At 49.5% G+C, this 17,507-nt stretch overlaps 1 protein-coding gene across 3 annotated transcripts in view; it reads right to left on the bottom strand.

Annotated features, from left to right (window-relative positions):
• SHTN1 (shootin 1) overlaps positions 1 to 17,507 on the bottom strand; it is a 71,559-nt gene that overhangs the window by 44,529 nt on the left and 9,523 nt on the right. For 2 of the 3 annotated variants that reach the window (XM_069979683.1, XM_069979684.1), the window contains exons 2-3: positions 12,713 to 12,765; positions 10,453 to 10,513 (exon numbers count right to left, since the gene is read on the bottom strand). In XM_069979683.1, coding sequence (XP_069835784.1) covers positions 10,453 to 10,513; positions 12,713 to 12,765 — 114 coding nt within the window. Of the gene's footprint in view, positions 1 to 2,779; positions 2,787 to 10,452; positions 10,514 to 12,712; positions 12,766 to 17,507 lie in introns of those variants that run through there. The other variant, XM_069979685.1, reaches the window with a different exon arrangement.

The raw sequence follows: 17,507 nt of genomic DNA, 5'->3' as shown, positions 1-17,507 counted from the left end.
GCTAACATATTTGTAAATCGCTTGAATTCACCAAAAAAGGAAGTCCTTAACCTAGAAAAACTACCCTGAAGTCTTGCTTCCCTGTAAAGTGCCGTTCACAGCCATTAGCTACGGGAAGACTGTCTCTAGTAACTACTGGACCAGCAAAACACAGTAATCACTGAACTCAAGGAGAACAGCGAAAAAATTTCCAATGAAGTACTCAATCAAGAGTCTCCACTGATGCCCCCAAAAATTTAAATATGCAAAACAAGAGTCCGTGGAGCCTCAGTTACGAGTCTCAAAACACGGGATATCCAGATATCTCTAGCCTGTTGCCAACGGGGTGCCTCCATGATGGGGAGAGCACCACACCACCCTGATAAATAACCCCTTAAGTCCCACTCGGTTGCGAGTATTGGAACATAGACAGGGAAACAACAGGGTGGCCCCTTTTGTCAATGTCTAACTCAAGGTGCAAGTATTGCGATCATGACAAGGGTTGTTTCCCTGTCTATGTTCCAATACTCGCAACCGAGTGGGACTTAAGGGGTTATTTATCAGGGTGGTGTGGTGCTCTCCCCATCATGGAGGCACCCCGTTGGCAACAGGCTAGAGATATCTGGATATCCCGTGTTTTGAGACTCGTAACTGAGGCTCCACGGACTCTTGTTTTGCAACTACTGGACCAGGACAGAACACTGGAAGTGGGGGCGGGGCTTAGCTGCCTGTAAGTGTGGGGGAGGGGGAGAGCAAGCCCAGGCTGTGAGCACTCAAGCCAAGTAGTGATGAAACAGATTTTAATATCAATTCTCGGGGCACAATATCGGTTGGATACCAGGGTTCCCTGGTAGGCGATACTTTCACTTAAGCTGCGCAATAGCTTAACATACAGTATACGGCTGAGGGCCTGCCATGTTCTCTACCGGGCGCCCTCTCTCTCACCTGCCCCCTAATATTACCTCCTCGGGGACGTTAGGGGGAGTAGCGCTAGGGCTGGGTGATTACGCGAATTAATTCGCCAAGAATTTGAGAATCGATTTGATTTTCTTTGAAAATCGCGAATTCGATTTTCAAAGAAGAAAAAAAGCAGGGCAAGCAGCGGAGCTCAGGGCCCAAACGGTGCAGTTACCCGGCGGCAGGGGCGTCGCCTAGCCCTGAAAGTTGATTTGATCCGGCGGCCCGCCCATCGTCGAGCCCGGACGCAGCTCCAGTGATGTCATGCGGCACTTGTTCATAGGACGGACAGCCACACACTCCTGCTCCACCTCTCTCCTGCCTCCGCACACTGCTCCTAACGGGGCAGGGGTCAGAGCCGGGTCATCGTTCACCCTGCTCTGCCTCACCTGCAACTCCCTGCCAGTGGGACACCACCACCACCCTGCCAATCAGCCCCCACCATTCAAAAACCCGCCGCTTCTGCTATTCTTCCCACCAACAGGGACACTGCTGCCGGGGTACAACTCTCCATGCAGCCGGCACCCCTATCAGCAGCTGCGAGCCTGCAGGGTACTCAAGGTATCCCTTTGCATATACTCACACAGGTCTATATACAGCACCAGGTCCGGCACAGTGTACATGAAGGAGACTGTTTGTATACTGGGGCAGTCTGTGGTAGTGCAGTGTCTGTATACACTGTGCCAGGCCTGGTGCTGTGTATAGCCCTGTTGCACTGCTACAGTATATACAGAATCTTTATATACTGTGGCATCTCCTTTATGTACACTGTGCCAGTCCTGGTGCTGTATATAGCCCTGCTGCACTGCCACAGTATGTACAGAGTCTGTATATACTGCGGCAGTCTCCTCCATGTATACTGACCGCTCTGATAATGTGTATACAGACATTATACTGCCACAGTATACAGTCACAGGCAGCTCTCCTCTCTTTTATCTGTATGGCATGGGGAGGGGTTACTGCAAGAAAGAGTAAGGATAGGTAGAGGTAGATTTTAGCAAAAATAAAAATTAAAAAAATAAAATCGAGATTTGCCCAAAATAATAATAAAAAAAATTATAAATAACAACAACAACAACAATCATGATTTTATTTCTGGACCAAATAGCTGATACAGAGCGATCGCTCATGCTGGCCATACTGACAGCAGCATTTAATTCCTCCTGAGCCCACTCCTTACTCAGCAGGGGTATGCAACTATGTGTTACAGACCCCCACAGCTAATGACTGCCACCAGTGATGCAGCTAATGAGCCATGTAAACTTTATAAAGCCAAAACGTAACTTGATTGCAGCATCAAAATGGAAGATTGACAGGTGCCAGACCTTTCAAGTGTCTGATCATCACCTCTGCAATGTGACTATGAGGTGCCTATGGGTCACTTCACAGCCGGATGTCTACGCTCGTCCTCGGTCACTGCCGGTGTCTCTCTGCTGATAGAGCCTGGTTCAGGCAGAGTAGCAGAGCACTGATCCCGCTGATGTATGCCCTGCTGTAGCAATACTAGAACATCACATAGGTCTGACTTAATTAAAAAACCGATTGGGCATCATCACTCTAACTATAAAATCTCTCACAATAAATAGTGAAAGTGGGGAAAAAAATGCAAATAAAGTCCAAATTAACAGATTTTTGGTCACATCCCAGAAAAGAAAAACGAATTAAATTGGTTAAAAGGGTCACACATATAAAGACGTGGTTCAGATCACAACGATAGATTACAGGCTGAAAGAGTTATAGGAGTCGGGATGGAGCCATATTCAGCAGATTTATTGTAAGAAAATGTCAATTTTATTTTTATATTTTTATATCTGCGATGGGGGGGGGGTCATTATATTTGAATTTTTATTGAATTGGTAGAGAGTATCAAAACTTTAGGACAGGTCATACTGCAGATTGCGGCACGGATACTTCCCCCGTCACACGCTCCCATCTCTCCCCGCTCCCGTCACACGCTCCCATCTCTCCCGTCACACGCTCCCATCTCTCCCCGCTCCCGTCACACGCTCCCATCTCTCCCCGCCTCTTAATGCTCCCATGACCACTCCTGTTACCTGCTCCCATCTCCCACCTCATCCTTCCCTGCTTCCATCTCTCCCCGCTCCCATCTCTCCCCTCCTCTTAATGCTCCCATCACCACTCCTCTCAGTGATCCCATCTCCCCCTATCCCGTCTCTCAGTGATCCTATCTACCCCGTACCAGTCACTGCTCCAGTCTCTCCCTGCTCCTCTCGCCTGCTCCCATCAGCCCCCCACTCCGCCCCCGGACAACACCAGCGCCTCCCAACACAGCCCATGCAAACGTATGCAATCAACAGATGTCCAGTGTTTTTTACAGAGCGGATAAAATCACGCTCCTTGAAAAACACTGGACATGTGAATGAGGCCTAAAGCTGTGTGTGTACTGATAGCAGACATCCCAGCTGTTGCTATACACCCCTGAAATGGATAAATGAGATATAGCTGAGGACTAGGGATTAATGAATTTGCAGCACTAGGGAAGCTCTTCGCTAGGCTCGGCCGTCGGCTTCTCAGCCAGCTGCCTTTGAACTCTGTGCCGCGCCTGTAAAAGCTGGATCCATTGCTGGTAAAATGGAAGAAGTTTCCCAGGACTGGATCCCATCAGTTCAAAGGCAGCGGGCAGACAAGCCAATGGCCGAGCCTGGCAAAGAACTTCCGTAGTACTGGTGGTGGTGGCTCTCTCGGGGGCAGTGATGGCATTACCACCACCTGTCCTTACTCTGAAGGATTAAAGTGAATGGAACACCAGGTACATCACTTTGGGCTTTTTACATTATTTGACCAGCTCTGGCGCGGGGTTGTTGGTGGCTCTGTCCTTTGTTTTTAACTGCTGCCCAGGTTCCCGTACACAGCGCCAGCTTGTGCTGGGCCTGGCTCGCGAATAGAGCGGCAACATGCACGGGAACAGGCTGGCGGTTCAAAAAAATGCGTCTAACAGAATGTAAAGATTTTTAAGAAACTGAAGTGTAAAATGGACTCATCTTTGAGTTGTATGCGCAGGTTAGGAAAACTGCTTGAAAATTCTAAGGTTTATGTGCATAAGAGATAAGATTCAGTGGCCCCTGCTGTAAGGCGAACCTAAATTTGCAGCATGGATCGCTTTGCTAATGAAGTGGCAATGTAAAGTTCTGTGAAGCACGGAGCACTACAGATCAACATTCATAGGGAGGTCTGTGGCTGCAGGCTGCACTACGGACGTGTAAAGTAGCCGTAGGCCTCCTTCTCATGCTCCATATATACGGATGATGAGCTACAGGCCACACTTGGTCATTATGATACTGGGAGCTCCAAATCCTGTGCTGATACAGTGTGTCAGTAGAGTGGCGCAAAGATTTAAACAATTTGTCGCCATACTGACCAAACCAGTGCAGTAGCGCACCGTCCCTACTCAGTGTGAGAACGTAGCCGCAGTCATTTCAGGAAACTTTTCTTGTCGTCCCCCCAGCAATTGAAATGCAGATGGCAGTGATGAAAAACCGCGCTGCGCTGTAACCTTGACACTTTTAATATTTTTTTTCCCCTTTTTCCCAGCAAACACTAATCTGCCGAGCGCAGGGCCAAGCAAAAACCACTTAACTAATTAGCAGTTACGCCGAGGGAGAAAACCGCCAACCAACACTGTTATTACAAGAAGTGTCACCTCCGAGGGGCGGCTAATTATACGCTGATGAGAGCAATACTCGCATTACCAACATTATCGCTGCATCCGCCGTCACGGGCGGCCAGATAGCGCCCACTGTGCGAAACTCCCACTCCATGGCTGCAGCACCCCCCGCCCAGTGCTCGCCAGCCCCCCCACCCTCCATAAATAACACGTTAAGTGTAATTACTGGTAGACATTGTAAATAAACAGCGATGGAAGAGTGAAAATCGGGGCGAGTGGCTGAGACGCAATCTGACACGTCGGGAAGTGGCAGCCGTAATTGAGAGTTCCTTTCACTCGTCAAGATCGTTTCGACTGCATTTCTCAAAGGAGTCATTACGAGTGTGGGGACAGGCGGCATAATGGTATCAGCGCCGCAAACAGAGCACTGAATTAAAGCCGATCGGCAGCAGCGGCGGCGGCTTGATGAGGGCTGCAGATGCCTCTGTCGTTTCATCATTATAACAAAATGGCCATGTTTTCATCAACCTTGTCGGCTTCAATTGAAAAGAAATGATTGTCTAGTTGAAAGCCCCCCCCCCCCAATAAACACCCCCCCCCCCTATCTTGTGCATTGAATAGAAGCAATTTTCAAAAAGCTATGAAATCAACCAATAGGCCTTAAAATGCAGCTGCTTGGCGTACAGAACGCGGCCCCCATTAAGGCAGAATCCCGCACAAAACATGGCTATATCCACGGGAAAAACAGAAGCAGAAGAGACCCGGCGAGGTTCATTCACACAGACAAAGGCCGGGCGCCTCTTTATCCCCCATAATAGCCTTTTTGCATTGTCAGACTGCAAATAGGGACTAATATTTCCTTAAACGTATCTGTGCCGTCGGGACAAGATACCTAGAAAATAAGAAGCGTCGCTGACAAAAGGATGAAGAGACGCTGAGCGCCGTCACCTCTTCAGGTAGTCGCTGCAAGGATTATTGTGCTACACAATGCGCCAGGTGGAGTGGACGACATGATTCCCATAAAGCTGGAGGAGAGTACGTCGCTCGCCATTGTCACCGCGTACAATGTGACCGACAATGAGCGGCCATTAGGTAATCTACAGTCATAAACTGCATTACTAATTATACCGAAACCAGCCTCCAATATTCGATAAAACACAGGGAGGGGGCGGGGCCAGGAAAGACCCAAACAAAGGCTCATTAATTATTACTATCACATGTGTGTTGTCTATGTGACTACTGCACAGTACCACTTCTCATAAGGGGTATGAAGGCATAGGTGACTACCAGGGCTGTGGAGTCAGTAAGCCGCAGCTACGATTCGGACTCCTGAATTTTATCAGGACCGACTCCGACTCCAGCTCCTTCTTAAGTGGCCGGTCATATACCAGGGGAGATATCTATCACACTGGCTCAGCAGCTTCTCCCTAATGTCCTACATGATCCTCGGGCGACTTCTGAGGGAATATATACTGTATATAAAGCAGCTTCTCCTGTGTGTGCAGTGGATGCAGCCAGTCTCCAGCCTCCATGTCCTGAACCACTCACAACTAGACTAGATGGAGCAGGTGGGCTTTTCCTGCTGACTATCTTCTATGTTCATAACTAAATATTCACCAGACACACAGAAACACTGCTAACAATGCCAGATACCTGTAATATAGGTGTCACACAGAGTGATCTAGAGAGGGGTGTCACACAGAGTGATCTAGAGAGGGGTGTCACACAGAGTGATCTAGAGAGGGGTGTCACACAGAGTGATCTAGAGAGGGGTGTCACACAGAGTGATCTAGAGAGGGGTGTCACACAGAGTGATCTAGAGAGGGGTGTCACACAGAGTGATCTAGAGAGGGGTGTCACACAGAGTGATCTAGAGAGGGGTGTCACACAGAGTGATCTAGAGAGGGGTGTCACACAGAGTGATCTAGAGAGGGGTGTCACACAGAGTGATCTAGAGAGGGGTCACACAGTGATATAGAGAGGGGTCACTGTGGGTGTGGGGGGAACGCCATAGCACACACACACACACACAGCCTGCTGCAGCCATAGCGCACATACACACACACAGCCTGCTGCAGCCATAGCGCACACACACACACACACAGCCTGCTGCAGCCATAGCACACACACACACACACACACAGCCTGCTGCAGCCATAGCGCACACACACACACACACACAGCCTGCTGCAGCCATAGCGCACACACACAGACAGCCTGCTGCAGCCATAGCGCACACACACACACAGCCTGCTGCAGCCATAGCACACACACACAGCCTGCTGCAGCCATAGCGCGCACACACACACACACACACACACACAGCCTGCTGCAGCCATAGCACACACACAGCCTGCTGCAGCCATAGCACACACACAGCCTGCTGCAGCCATACCGCACACACACACACAGCCTGCTGCAGCCATACCGCGCACACACACACAGCCTGCTGCAGCCATAGCACACAGGCACACACAGACACACAGCCTGCTGCAGCCATAGCACGCATGCACACACACACCCTGCTGTAGCCATAGAACACTGAAGAAAACCACATTGAGGACAGAGGTTACTGCTACACTACGTATGTCTCTCCTCCTCCTCTATATTACACAGGATATCTTCATATTACACTGCTGCTCATATACAGTCATCCAGCATCCAGGAAGAGAACAGCACAGATCTCCCCCCACACAATGGACTCTTCCAGCTCAGAAACAAACTGCCAAATAGTGACCGACAACTTTTCCCCGACCACCCTTATGTAATAGGGCCAGTGTCCTCTTACTGATATATCCCCCAATCACCCTTATGTAATAGGGCCAGTGTCCTCTTACTGATATATCCCCCAATCACCCTTATGTAATAGGGCCAGTGTCCTATTACTGATATATTCCCCGACCACCCTTATGTAATAGGGCCAGTGTCCTATTACTGATATATTCCCCGACCACCCTTATCTAATAGGGCCAGTGTCCTATTACTGATATATTCCCTGACCCTCCTATTCTAATAGGGCCAGTGTCCTATTACTGATATATTCCCTGACCCTCCTATTCTAATAGGGCCAGTGTCCTATTACTGATATATCCCCCGACCACCCTTATGTAATAGGGCCAGTGTCCTATTACTGATATATTCCCCCGACCACCCTTATCTAATAGGGCCAGTGTCCCATGTTTTATGTTGCTCATAATATATATTGATGAGCAAAACTTATAAAATTGATATCAAAACACAATTTTAAATTGTTTAAAATAAGATTTTTATTTAAAGCTGGAGTCTGTTCCTTTTTTCGGACTTCAGCCCAAACTAGCTCTGACTCAAACTCCGACTCCACAGCCCTGGTAACTACTGCACAGTACAACTTCTCATGCAGTGTATGAAGGCATAGGTGACTACTGCACAGTACAACCTTTTCATTTTACCATGTGCAGGGATAGGTGACTACTGCACAGTACCACTTCTCATTCACCATATAAAAGGAATAGGGGACAGCTACACAGGATTACTTCTTATGCAATGTAGGCCTGGATAAGTGGCATCTGAATGGGTTTATTCAGACTTAAAATGGCTGAGCAATGTCCGTGCAGGCCTTGCCCTACTGTTATACATTATTATTTGCTCTAAGCTGTCAGGCTGCTCAGCCAATCGCTGGCCCAGTCAAGAGAAGATCGGGAGTATGGACAGAAAATGTATTAACAGTTTTTTCAATGGCCATCGGCCACACATCACTATTACATGTAGCAATGCACAACTTGTGGCCGATGGTTTTACATCCGATGATTGTTGTCATTGGCTGATCATTGTCTCTAAGCAGTTATCGGTTTTATTCAACCGATTACCACTCTAATAGGACGCTTATACTCTGTGTAGGAACAGATGACAGCTGCACAGTATTACTTCTCACATGTTTTATGACATTTTAGAAAAGCAAGTAGCACTTCTTTTGCCCCATATGCAGCAACACGACAGCTGTATAGAGCCATTTCCTATGCTTTGTATGTTGGGACAGAAGAGATCTACAATCATGGCCAAAAGTTTTGAGAATGATACAAATATTAATTTTTACAAAGTCTACTGCTTCAGTTTTTAAAATGGCAATTTGCATATACTCCAGAATGTTATACAGAGGGATCAGCTTAACAGCAATTACTTGCAAAGTCAATATTTGCCCAGAAAATTAACTTTATCCCCCAAAACAGATTTCATCATCATTGCAGCCCGGCCTTACAAGGAGCAGCTAACATTGTTTCAGTGATTGCTCCAGTAACACAGGTGTGGGTGTGGATGAGGACAGGGCTGGAGATCAATCTGTCATGATTAAGTAAGAATGACACCACTGGACACTTTAAAAAGGAGGCTGGTGCTTGGCATCATTGTTTCTCTTCTGTTATCCATGGTTATCTCTAAAGAAACACGTGCAGTCATTATTGCACTGCACAAAAATGACCTAACAGGGAAGAGTATCGCAGCTAGAAAGATTGCACCTCAGTCACCAATCTATCGCATCATCAAGAACTTCAAGGAGAGAGGTTCCATTGTTGCCAAAAAGGCTCCAGGGCGCCCAAGAAAGACCAGCAAGCGCCAGGACCATCTCTCAAAAGTGTTTCAGCTGCGGGATGGGGCTACCAGCAGTGCAGAGCTTGCTCAGGAATGGCAGCAGGCAGGTGTGAGGGCATCTGCACTGTGCACTGTGAGACTGCGGAGACTCTTGGAGCAAGGCCTGGTCTCCAGGAGGGCAGCAAAGAAGCCACTTCTCTCCAGAAAAAACATCAGGGACAGACTGATATTCTGCAAAAGGTCCAGGGAGTGGACTGCTGAGGACTGGGGGAAAGGTCCAGGGAGTGGACTGCTGAGGACTGGGGGAAAGTCATTTTCCCTGATGAATCCCCTTTCCGATTGTTTGGGACATCTGGAAAACAGCTTATTGGGAGAAGACGAGGTGAGCGCTACCACCAGTCTTGTCTCATGCCAACTGTAACCGGCATCCTGAAACCATCCATGTGTGGGGTTGCTTCTCAGCCAAGGGAATCGGCTCTCTCACAGTCTTGCCTAAAAACACATTAATGAATAAAGAATGGGACCAGAATGTCCTCCAAGAGCAACTTCTCCCAAATGTCCAAGAGCAGTTTGGCCATCAACAATGCCTTTTCCAGCATGATGGAGCACCTTTCCATAAAGCAAAGGTGATAACTAAATGGCTCAGGGAACAAAACAGAGATGTTGGGTCCGTGGCCTGGAAACTCCCCAGATCTTAATCCCATTGAGAACTTGTGGTCAATCATGAAGAGACGGGTGGCCGAACCAAAACCAACACATTCTTACAAAATGCAAGCATTGATTGTGCAAGAATGGACGGCTATCAGTCAGGATTTGGTCCAGAAGTTGTATGAGAGCAGCCGGGGAGAATTGCAGAGGTCCTGAAGAAGAAGGCGAAACACTGCAAATATTATAGACTTGCTGCAGTAACTCAGTCTAGCTGTCAGTATAAGCTTCTGTTACTCATAATATGATTACAATTATATTTCTGTATGTGATAAAAACATCTGACAAACACACAGAAAATCCAGAGGGCAGCAGATCAGGGGAAAATATAAGATTTGTGTCATTCTCAAAACTTTTGGTCATGACTGTACACAGTATCACCTCTCTAGTATCCACACTGGGTGGTGACAGATGCTCAGTATCTTCTCACATTTTGTATGATGGGATAGGGGTTGCTGCACAGTACTACTTCTCTAGTATCCATACTGTGTGGTGACAGAAGCTCAGTATCTTCTCCCGATTTGTATGATGGGATAGGGGTTGCTGCACAGTACTACTTCTCTAGGCCGTGACAGCTGTATATAACCAGATAATAGTAAACCATTCACTGAGGATTCACTTACTTTTATTGAATTCCTCCAACTTTTTGAGGGCCTCATCTCGCTCCTGTTTAACCTTGTCAAACTAGGGGAGACAAAGAGAAAACAAATAAGATGGTATCAGCAGAGAATGAGAAAAGGAGACACAGCGGGATCAGATGTTTCACAGCAGCCAATCAGACACAAAGAAGACAGCACGAAAGCGGAGTACTGATTGGCTGCGGTTTGCCTGACATATCACTATGAATGACCTCTGACCTCACCATATACAGTGCTGTACCAGTTCTACCTGCCTCCAATCCTTAGCATCCCCCCACCAGGTATATTACACATCTGTCCCTGGAAATGATGCTGCCATCCACCGCCGGATACACAAATAATGTTCTGTTTGGGGCCACCAGGAGGAACAGAACATGACACGTCTTATCCACACAGGTCACCATTCCTTACTACCATCATGACCTCAAGAAAATCCTGTCCCGTCCTACCTCCCCTACCTCGACCTGTCCTTCCTCCTCCCCAGGTGTCGGCCTGTCACCGTCCTGTCCTTCCTCCTGCCCAGGTGTCATCCCATCACCGTCCTGTCCTTCCTCCTGCCCAGGTGTCATCCTGTCATTGTCCTGTCCTTCCTCCTTCCTAGTTGTCGACCTGTACTTTGTCCTCCCCAAGTGTCATCCCATCACCTTCCTGTCAGTCACTGTCCTTCCTCCTCCCTAAGTAACATCCCCTCACCACCCTGTCCTTCCTCCTCCCCAAGTGTCATCCCGTCACCTTCCTGTCCTTCCTCCTCTCCAAGTGTCATCCCATCACCTTCCTGTCCTTCCTCCTCCCCAAGTGTCATCCTGTCACTGTCCTGTCCTTCCTCCTCCCCAGGTGTCATCCCGTAATCATCCTGTCCTTCCTCCTCCCTAGTTGTCGGCCTGTCCTCCCCAAGTGTCATCGCATCACCTTTCTGTCACTGTCCTTCCTCCTCCCCAGGTATCAGCCCCTCACCGCCCTGTCCTTCTTCCCTCTCAGGTGTCGGCCTGTTAATCCATCACTGTCCTGTCCTTCCTCCCCCCCAAGTGTCAACTCATTACCATCATGTCCTCCTTCCTCCCCAGGTGTCATCCTGTCAACGTCCTGTCCTTCTTCCTCCTTAGGTGTTGGCCTGTCACCGTCCTGTCCTTCCTCCTCCCCAGTTGTCTAATTATTACACCATGAGCATGCACTTGGTTCAGCTGATCATACATGTGTTTTTGGTTGGAGATTGGAGTAAACAGAATAATCTACTAGTTTTTAGTATACTTCTTTCCCCGATCTCTGCAAGTCCAGCCTGCGCAGATGTGATGCGTGAAGCTGGCACGTATATCCTTCAGCTGAAGCTTGTATATTCATGTTAGGGCTTTATTACATGGGGCAATTATGGGTTGCTCATTCAGTTGACAAAAGAGCAAATGCTCATTCATTGGATGATCGGGTAATTTAGACCCATAAACAAATAAATGACAATAGTCTGCAGTGAATGTGCGGCTGACCAGTGATTTCAGTATAGGCCACAAGATTAGCGAGCTGTGTAACAGGCCCTGATCTAGAAGAGGAGTGCTTGTTTACAGCCCGGTAATATGGCTGAAATTTAGTTTTTTGCAGCCACCGTACTGTGTGCGGAGGCCGGAGAAAATAATCAGGGAGTGGCTGCAGTTCTATGGCGTACGATAAGCCTCTCCCTGCTGCGCTACTCTCCAGATAAGAGGAGATTTCAGCCAGCGCCCAACCCCAAACTTATGCGGGGATTATGGTCACATGACACATGATTCACAGTTTAGTCTCTACAATCTCTGTCGCCACTGTCCTCATCTGTTGCACAATCTTCAACATATTTAACCTGCTGATAGGACCCCATCAACCAGCGAGTGAGCAAACACTTGTCCATCAGCTGACCGCTGGGCCTATTACACAAGGAAACATCTGTCTGTTCAATGAATAATCGCCCCATGTATCAGGGCTGCTATACTCAATGCTCTAGATAAGTTATATGGGGGCAGCTGCTGTGTCCTCCCTACACTGGGGTCACCATGGACAGAAGATTATCCCAGATGACAATATGGACACCTTTCTACTCATACGCCTTTCCCAAAAAGTGGAACGTAGGGCCGATGGGTCTCAAGTCAGCAGAGAAGAGCGTCCGTTCCCCCTTTAGCAAACAAGACACACACACGGCGCCAATGGGCGGGTGATTGTCTCCTCTGTCGGCCTTGTGTACGATTCTACACACGCCCAGTACCAGGACACAGACGTCGCTCACCTCATTTTTCGTTTGTTCATTTTCAGTTTTAAGTTCTTCAAATTTCTCAATGGCTGAAAAAAAAAGAGGAAGAAAATGTAGACAATGAATCTTTATCCACCACAAAACATCAACTCTATTCTATATACTGTGTGATATGAATGGGAATACAGCGCAGTGAAGAAGTATACACCCCATGAGATCATCTCTGTGACCAGCTTGCTGACTGCTTTCATTTACCTGTCCTGTATTCAGGCTCTGCCTAGACTGAAGTGGCTGATAACAGAGAGCAATAGATAATCATAGACAGCAGAGGAAGGGGTGGATAAATGGAGTAAAGCTGTGGCCTATCACAGAAACAATGCAGCGTTATCGCTTCTAATACTAAGGAGGCCGAGCACTGTCCATGGTCCTGGAAACCCACCAGGACTCCAGCCAGCCCCTCCCTGTGACTCCGCTCATCCTCCGCACCACAGGAAACATAGCATGAACTCCAGGAAGGACTGGACTGCAAACAATGGGGGCAGTGCCCAGTGTCAGCCTTAGCTCAATGCTTCCATATGAGAATTTTACAGCAACAGTAAAGTAGGATATTACTGCAAAAAACTGTTTAGAATCCAATTACACATAATTTATCTGGGCAGCCTACCAGCGTGTCTTGTGCAGGCTATAGTGGCACATGATCTGCAAGGAAAGAGGAGGCAGAGAGACAGGGTCATGTAAAAACTCAAAAAAATATATGAATTTATATTTATACCGGGACATAATGAAAACTAAAGCTGTGCTCACAGGGAAGGGACACGCTGCAAATATAGGTCAGAAAAACAAAAAATGAGGGCCTGGATATTATTTATGGCATATAGATACACTGTGTACATAGGAACAGCTTTATATCATCTGATGTGAACCCGGCCAAAGAGAACATTGCAGGGGGAAATGCCTTTAAAATCTTTAAAGGGGGTACTCCGGAGAGAATCGTTTTCTTTTAAATGAACTAGTTTCAGAAAGTTATATAGATTTGTAATTTACATCTATTACAAAATCTCCAGCCTTCCAGTACTTAGCAGCTGTATGTCCTGCAGGAAGTGGTGTATTCTCTCCAGTCTGTCACAGTGCTCTCTGCTGCCACCTCTGTCCATATCAGGAACTGTCCAGAGCAGGAAAGGTTTTCTGTTCAATCTTTTTATTGAAAATTTTTCAAAAGTATTTTAACAAATGCCCAATAAAACATGTATTTGTACAAAGCGCGGCATAGATACAGGAAAGGTTTTCTATGGGGATTTGCTGCTGCTCTGGACAGTTCCTGACAGGGACAGAGGTGGCAGCAGAGAGAACTGTGTCAGACTGGAGAGAATAAAGCACTTCCTGCAGGACATAAAGCAGCTGATAAGTACTGGAAGACCTGAGATTTACCGGAGTACCCCTTTAAGGGTGTTTTCCAACCACCCACACAGGACAGGTGCTCAATACCTGATTGTTGGTTGCCCCACTGACCATGTTAATGGAGGTTGCATGTCCCCCTTTCTACAGTGGTTTTGGTGGTTTCCATACAGGAGCCGCCCCTGGCTGGGTACTTCCCGGAGGGATATCTGGCTAGTCCTGTGTTTTGAGACTAATGATGCTCCAATGGCGTTTTTTTTTTTGCATATTCCCCTTTCTATAGGGCAGTGAAGATGAATGGACGCTGCGAGTTTACTCAGCTCTATAGAATTGGAGATAACAGTGTAAAGAGCAGGGCGACATTTTGGGGCCACTGCTCTGTATGGGGGAAGGTGTGAGGTACAGGGGTGTCACTGCTCTGTATGGTGGGAGGTACAGGGGTGTCACTGCTCTGTATGGTGGGAGGTACAGGGGTGTCACTGCTCTGTATGGTGGGAGGTACAGGGGTGTCACTGCTCTGTATGGTGGGAGGTACAGGGGTGTCACTGCTCTGTATGGTGGGAGGTACAGGGGTGTCACTGCTCTGTATGGTGGGAGGTACAGGGGTGTCACTGCTCTGTATGGTGGGAGGTAGAGGGGTGTCACTGCTCTGTATGGTGGGAGGTACAGGGGTGTCACTGCTCTGTATGGTGGGAGGTACAAGGGTGTCACTGCTCTGTTTGGTGGGAGGTACAGAGATGCCACTGACTGGAATAGAGGGGGGGTACGGGGCCATCAGCGCTCAGTATAAGGGGAGGTGTGATACATGGGGCAGTCAGTGCTCAGTATGAGGGGGGGGGGGGTGATGCACGTGGGCTGTCGGTGCTCAGTATAAGGGGAGGTGTGATGCACGTGGGCTGTCGGCGCTCAGTATGAGGTGAGGTGTGATGCACGTGGGCTGTCGGCGCTCAGTATGAGGGGGAGGTGTGATGCACGTGGGCTGTCGGCGCTCAGTATGAGGGGAGGTGTGATGCACGTGGGCTGTCGGTGCTCAGCATGATGCACAGGGACGGTGGCGATCAGTATAAGGGGAAGTGTGATGCACAGGGCCGTTGGTGCTCAGTATGAGTGGAGGTGTGATGCACGTGGACCGTTGGCGCTCAGTATGACGCACAGGGCCGTCGGCACTCGGTAAAAGGGGAGGTGTGACGTACGGGGCTGTCAATGCTCAGTATGAGGGGAGGTGTGATACACGGGCCATAGGCGCTCAGTATGAAGGGAGGTGTAACGTCAGCGCTCAATATGAGGTGAGTATAAGGAGATATACAGGGGTGTTGCAGTTTAGTACAAGGTGGAGGTACGAGGGTGTGGCAGCTCAGTATGAGTGTGGGTGTGACGTACGGGGCTGTTGGCGCTCGGTATGAGTGTGGGTGTGACGTACGGGGCTGTTGGTGCTCGGTATGAGTGTGGGTGTGACGTACAGGGCTGTTGGCGCTCGGTATGAGTGTGGGTGTGATGTACAGGGCTGTTGGCGCTCGGTATGAGTGTGGGTGTGACGTACAGGCCTGTTGGTGCTCGGTATGAGAGGGGGGTTTGATGCATTGGGCTATTGTCTCTCGGTATGAGGCGAGGTGTGACGTACAGGGCTGCTGGCGCTCGGTATGAGGGGACGTGTGACGTACAGGGCTGCTGGGGCTCGGTATGAGGGGAGGTGTGTGATGCATTGGGCTATTGTCTCTCGGTATGAGGCGAGGTGTGACGTACAGGGCTGTTGGCGCTCAGTATGAGGGGAGGTGTGACGTACAGGGCTGTTGGCGCTCGGTATGAGGGGAGGTGTGTGATGCATTGGGCTATTGTCTCTCGGTATGAGGCGAGGTGTGACGTACAGGGCTGTTGGTGCTCGGTATGAGGGGAGGTGTGACGTACAGGGCTGTTGGCGCTCAGTATGAGTGTGGGTGTGACGTACAGGGCTGTCAATGCTCAGTATGAGGGGAGGTGTGATACACGGGCCATAGGCGCTCAGTATGAAGGGAGGTGTAACGTCAGCGCTCAATATGAGGTGAGTATAAGGAGATATACAGGGGTGTTGCAGTTTAGTACAAGGTGGAGGTACGAGGGTGTGGCAGCTCAGTATGAGTGTGGGTGTGACGTACGGGGCTGTTGGCGCTCGGTATGAGTGTGGGTGTGACGTACGGGGCTGTTGGCGCTCGGTATGAGTGTGGGTGTGACGTACGGGGCTGTTGGCGCTCGGTATGAGTGTGGGTGTGATGTACGGGGCTGTTGGCGCTCGGTATGAGTGTGGGTGTGATGTACGGGGCTGTTGGCGCTCGGTATGAGTGTGGGTGTGATGTACGGGGCTGTTGGCGCTCGGTATGAGTGTGGGTGTGATGTACGGGGCTGTTGGCGCTCGGTATGAGTGTGGGTGTGATGTACGGGGCTGTTGGCGCTCGGTATGAGTGTGGGTGTGATGTACGGGGCTGTTGGCGCTCGGTATGAGTGTGGGTGTGATGTACGGGGCTGTTGGCGCTCGGTATGAGTGTGGGTGTGATGTACGGGGCTGTTGGCGCTCGGTATGAGTGTGGGTGTGATGTACGGGGCTGTTGGCGCTCGGTATGAGTGTGGGTGTGATGTACGGGGCTGTTGGCGCTCGGTATGAGTGTGGGTGTGATGTACGGGGCTGTTGGCGCTCGGTATGAGTGTGGGTGTGATGTACGGGGCTGTTGGCGCTCGGTATGAGGGGGGGTGTGACGTACAGGGCTGTTGGCGCTCGGTATGAGGGGGGGGTGTGATGCATTGGGCTATTGTCTCTCGGTATGAGGCGAGGTGTGACGTACAGGGCTGCTGGCGCTCGGTATGAGGGGATGTCTGACGTACAGGGCTGCTGGGGCTCGGTATGAGGGGAGGTGTGACGTACAGGGCTGTTGGCGCTCGGTATGAGGGGAGGTGTGTGATGCATTGGGCTATTGTCTCTCGGTATGAGGCGAGGTGTGACGTACAGGGCTGTTGGCGCTCGGTATGAGGGGAGGTGTGATGTACAGGGCTGTTGGCGCTCAGTATGAGGGGAGGTGTGACGTACAGGGCTGTTGGCGCTCGGTATGAGGGGAGGTGTGTGATGCATTGGGCTATTGGCGCTCGGTATGAGGGGAGGTGTGACGTACAGGGCTGTTGGCGCTCAGTATGAGGGGAGGTGTGATGTACAGGGCTGTTGGCGCTCAGTATGAGGGGAGGTGTGACGTACAGGGCTGTTGGCGCTCAGTATGAGGGGAGGTGTGATGTACAGGGCTGTTGGCGCTCAGTATGAGGGGAGGTGTGACGTACAGGGCTGTTGGCGCTCAGTATGAGGGGAGGTGTGTGATGCATTGGGCTATTGTCTCTCGGTATGAGGCGAGGTGTGACGTACAGGGCTGCTGGCGCTCGGTATGAGTGTGGGTGTGATGTACGGGGCTGTTGGCGCTCG

This window comes from Dendropsophus ebraccatus, chromosome 8 (genome assembly GCF_027789765.1).
Source record: "Dendropsophus ebraccatus isolate aDenEbr1 chromosome 8, aDenEbr1.pat, whole genome shotgun sequence".
Taxonomy (NCBI): domain Eukaryota; kingdom Metazoa; phylum Chordata; class Amphibia; order Anura; family Hylidae; genus Dendropsophus; species Dendropsophus ebraccatus.
Note: the sequence above shows the minus strand (reverse complement) of the source record. Positions and strands in the feature narration are given on the sequence as shown.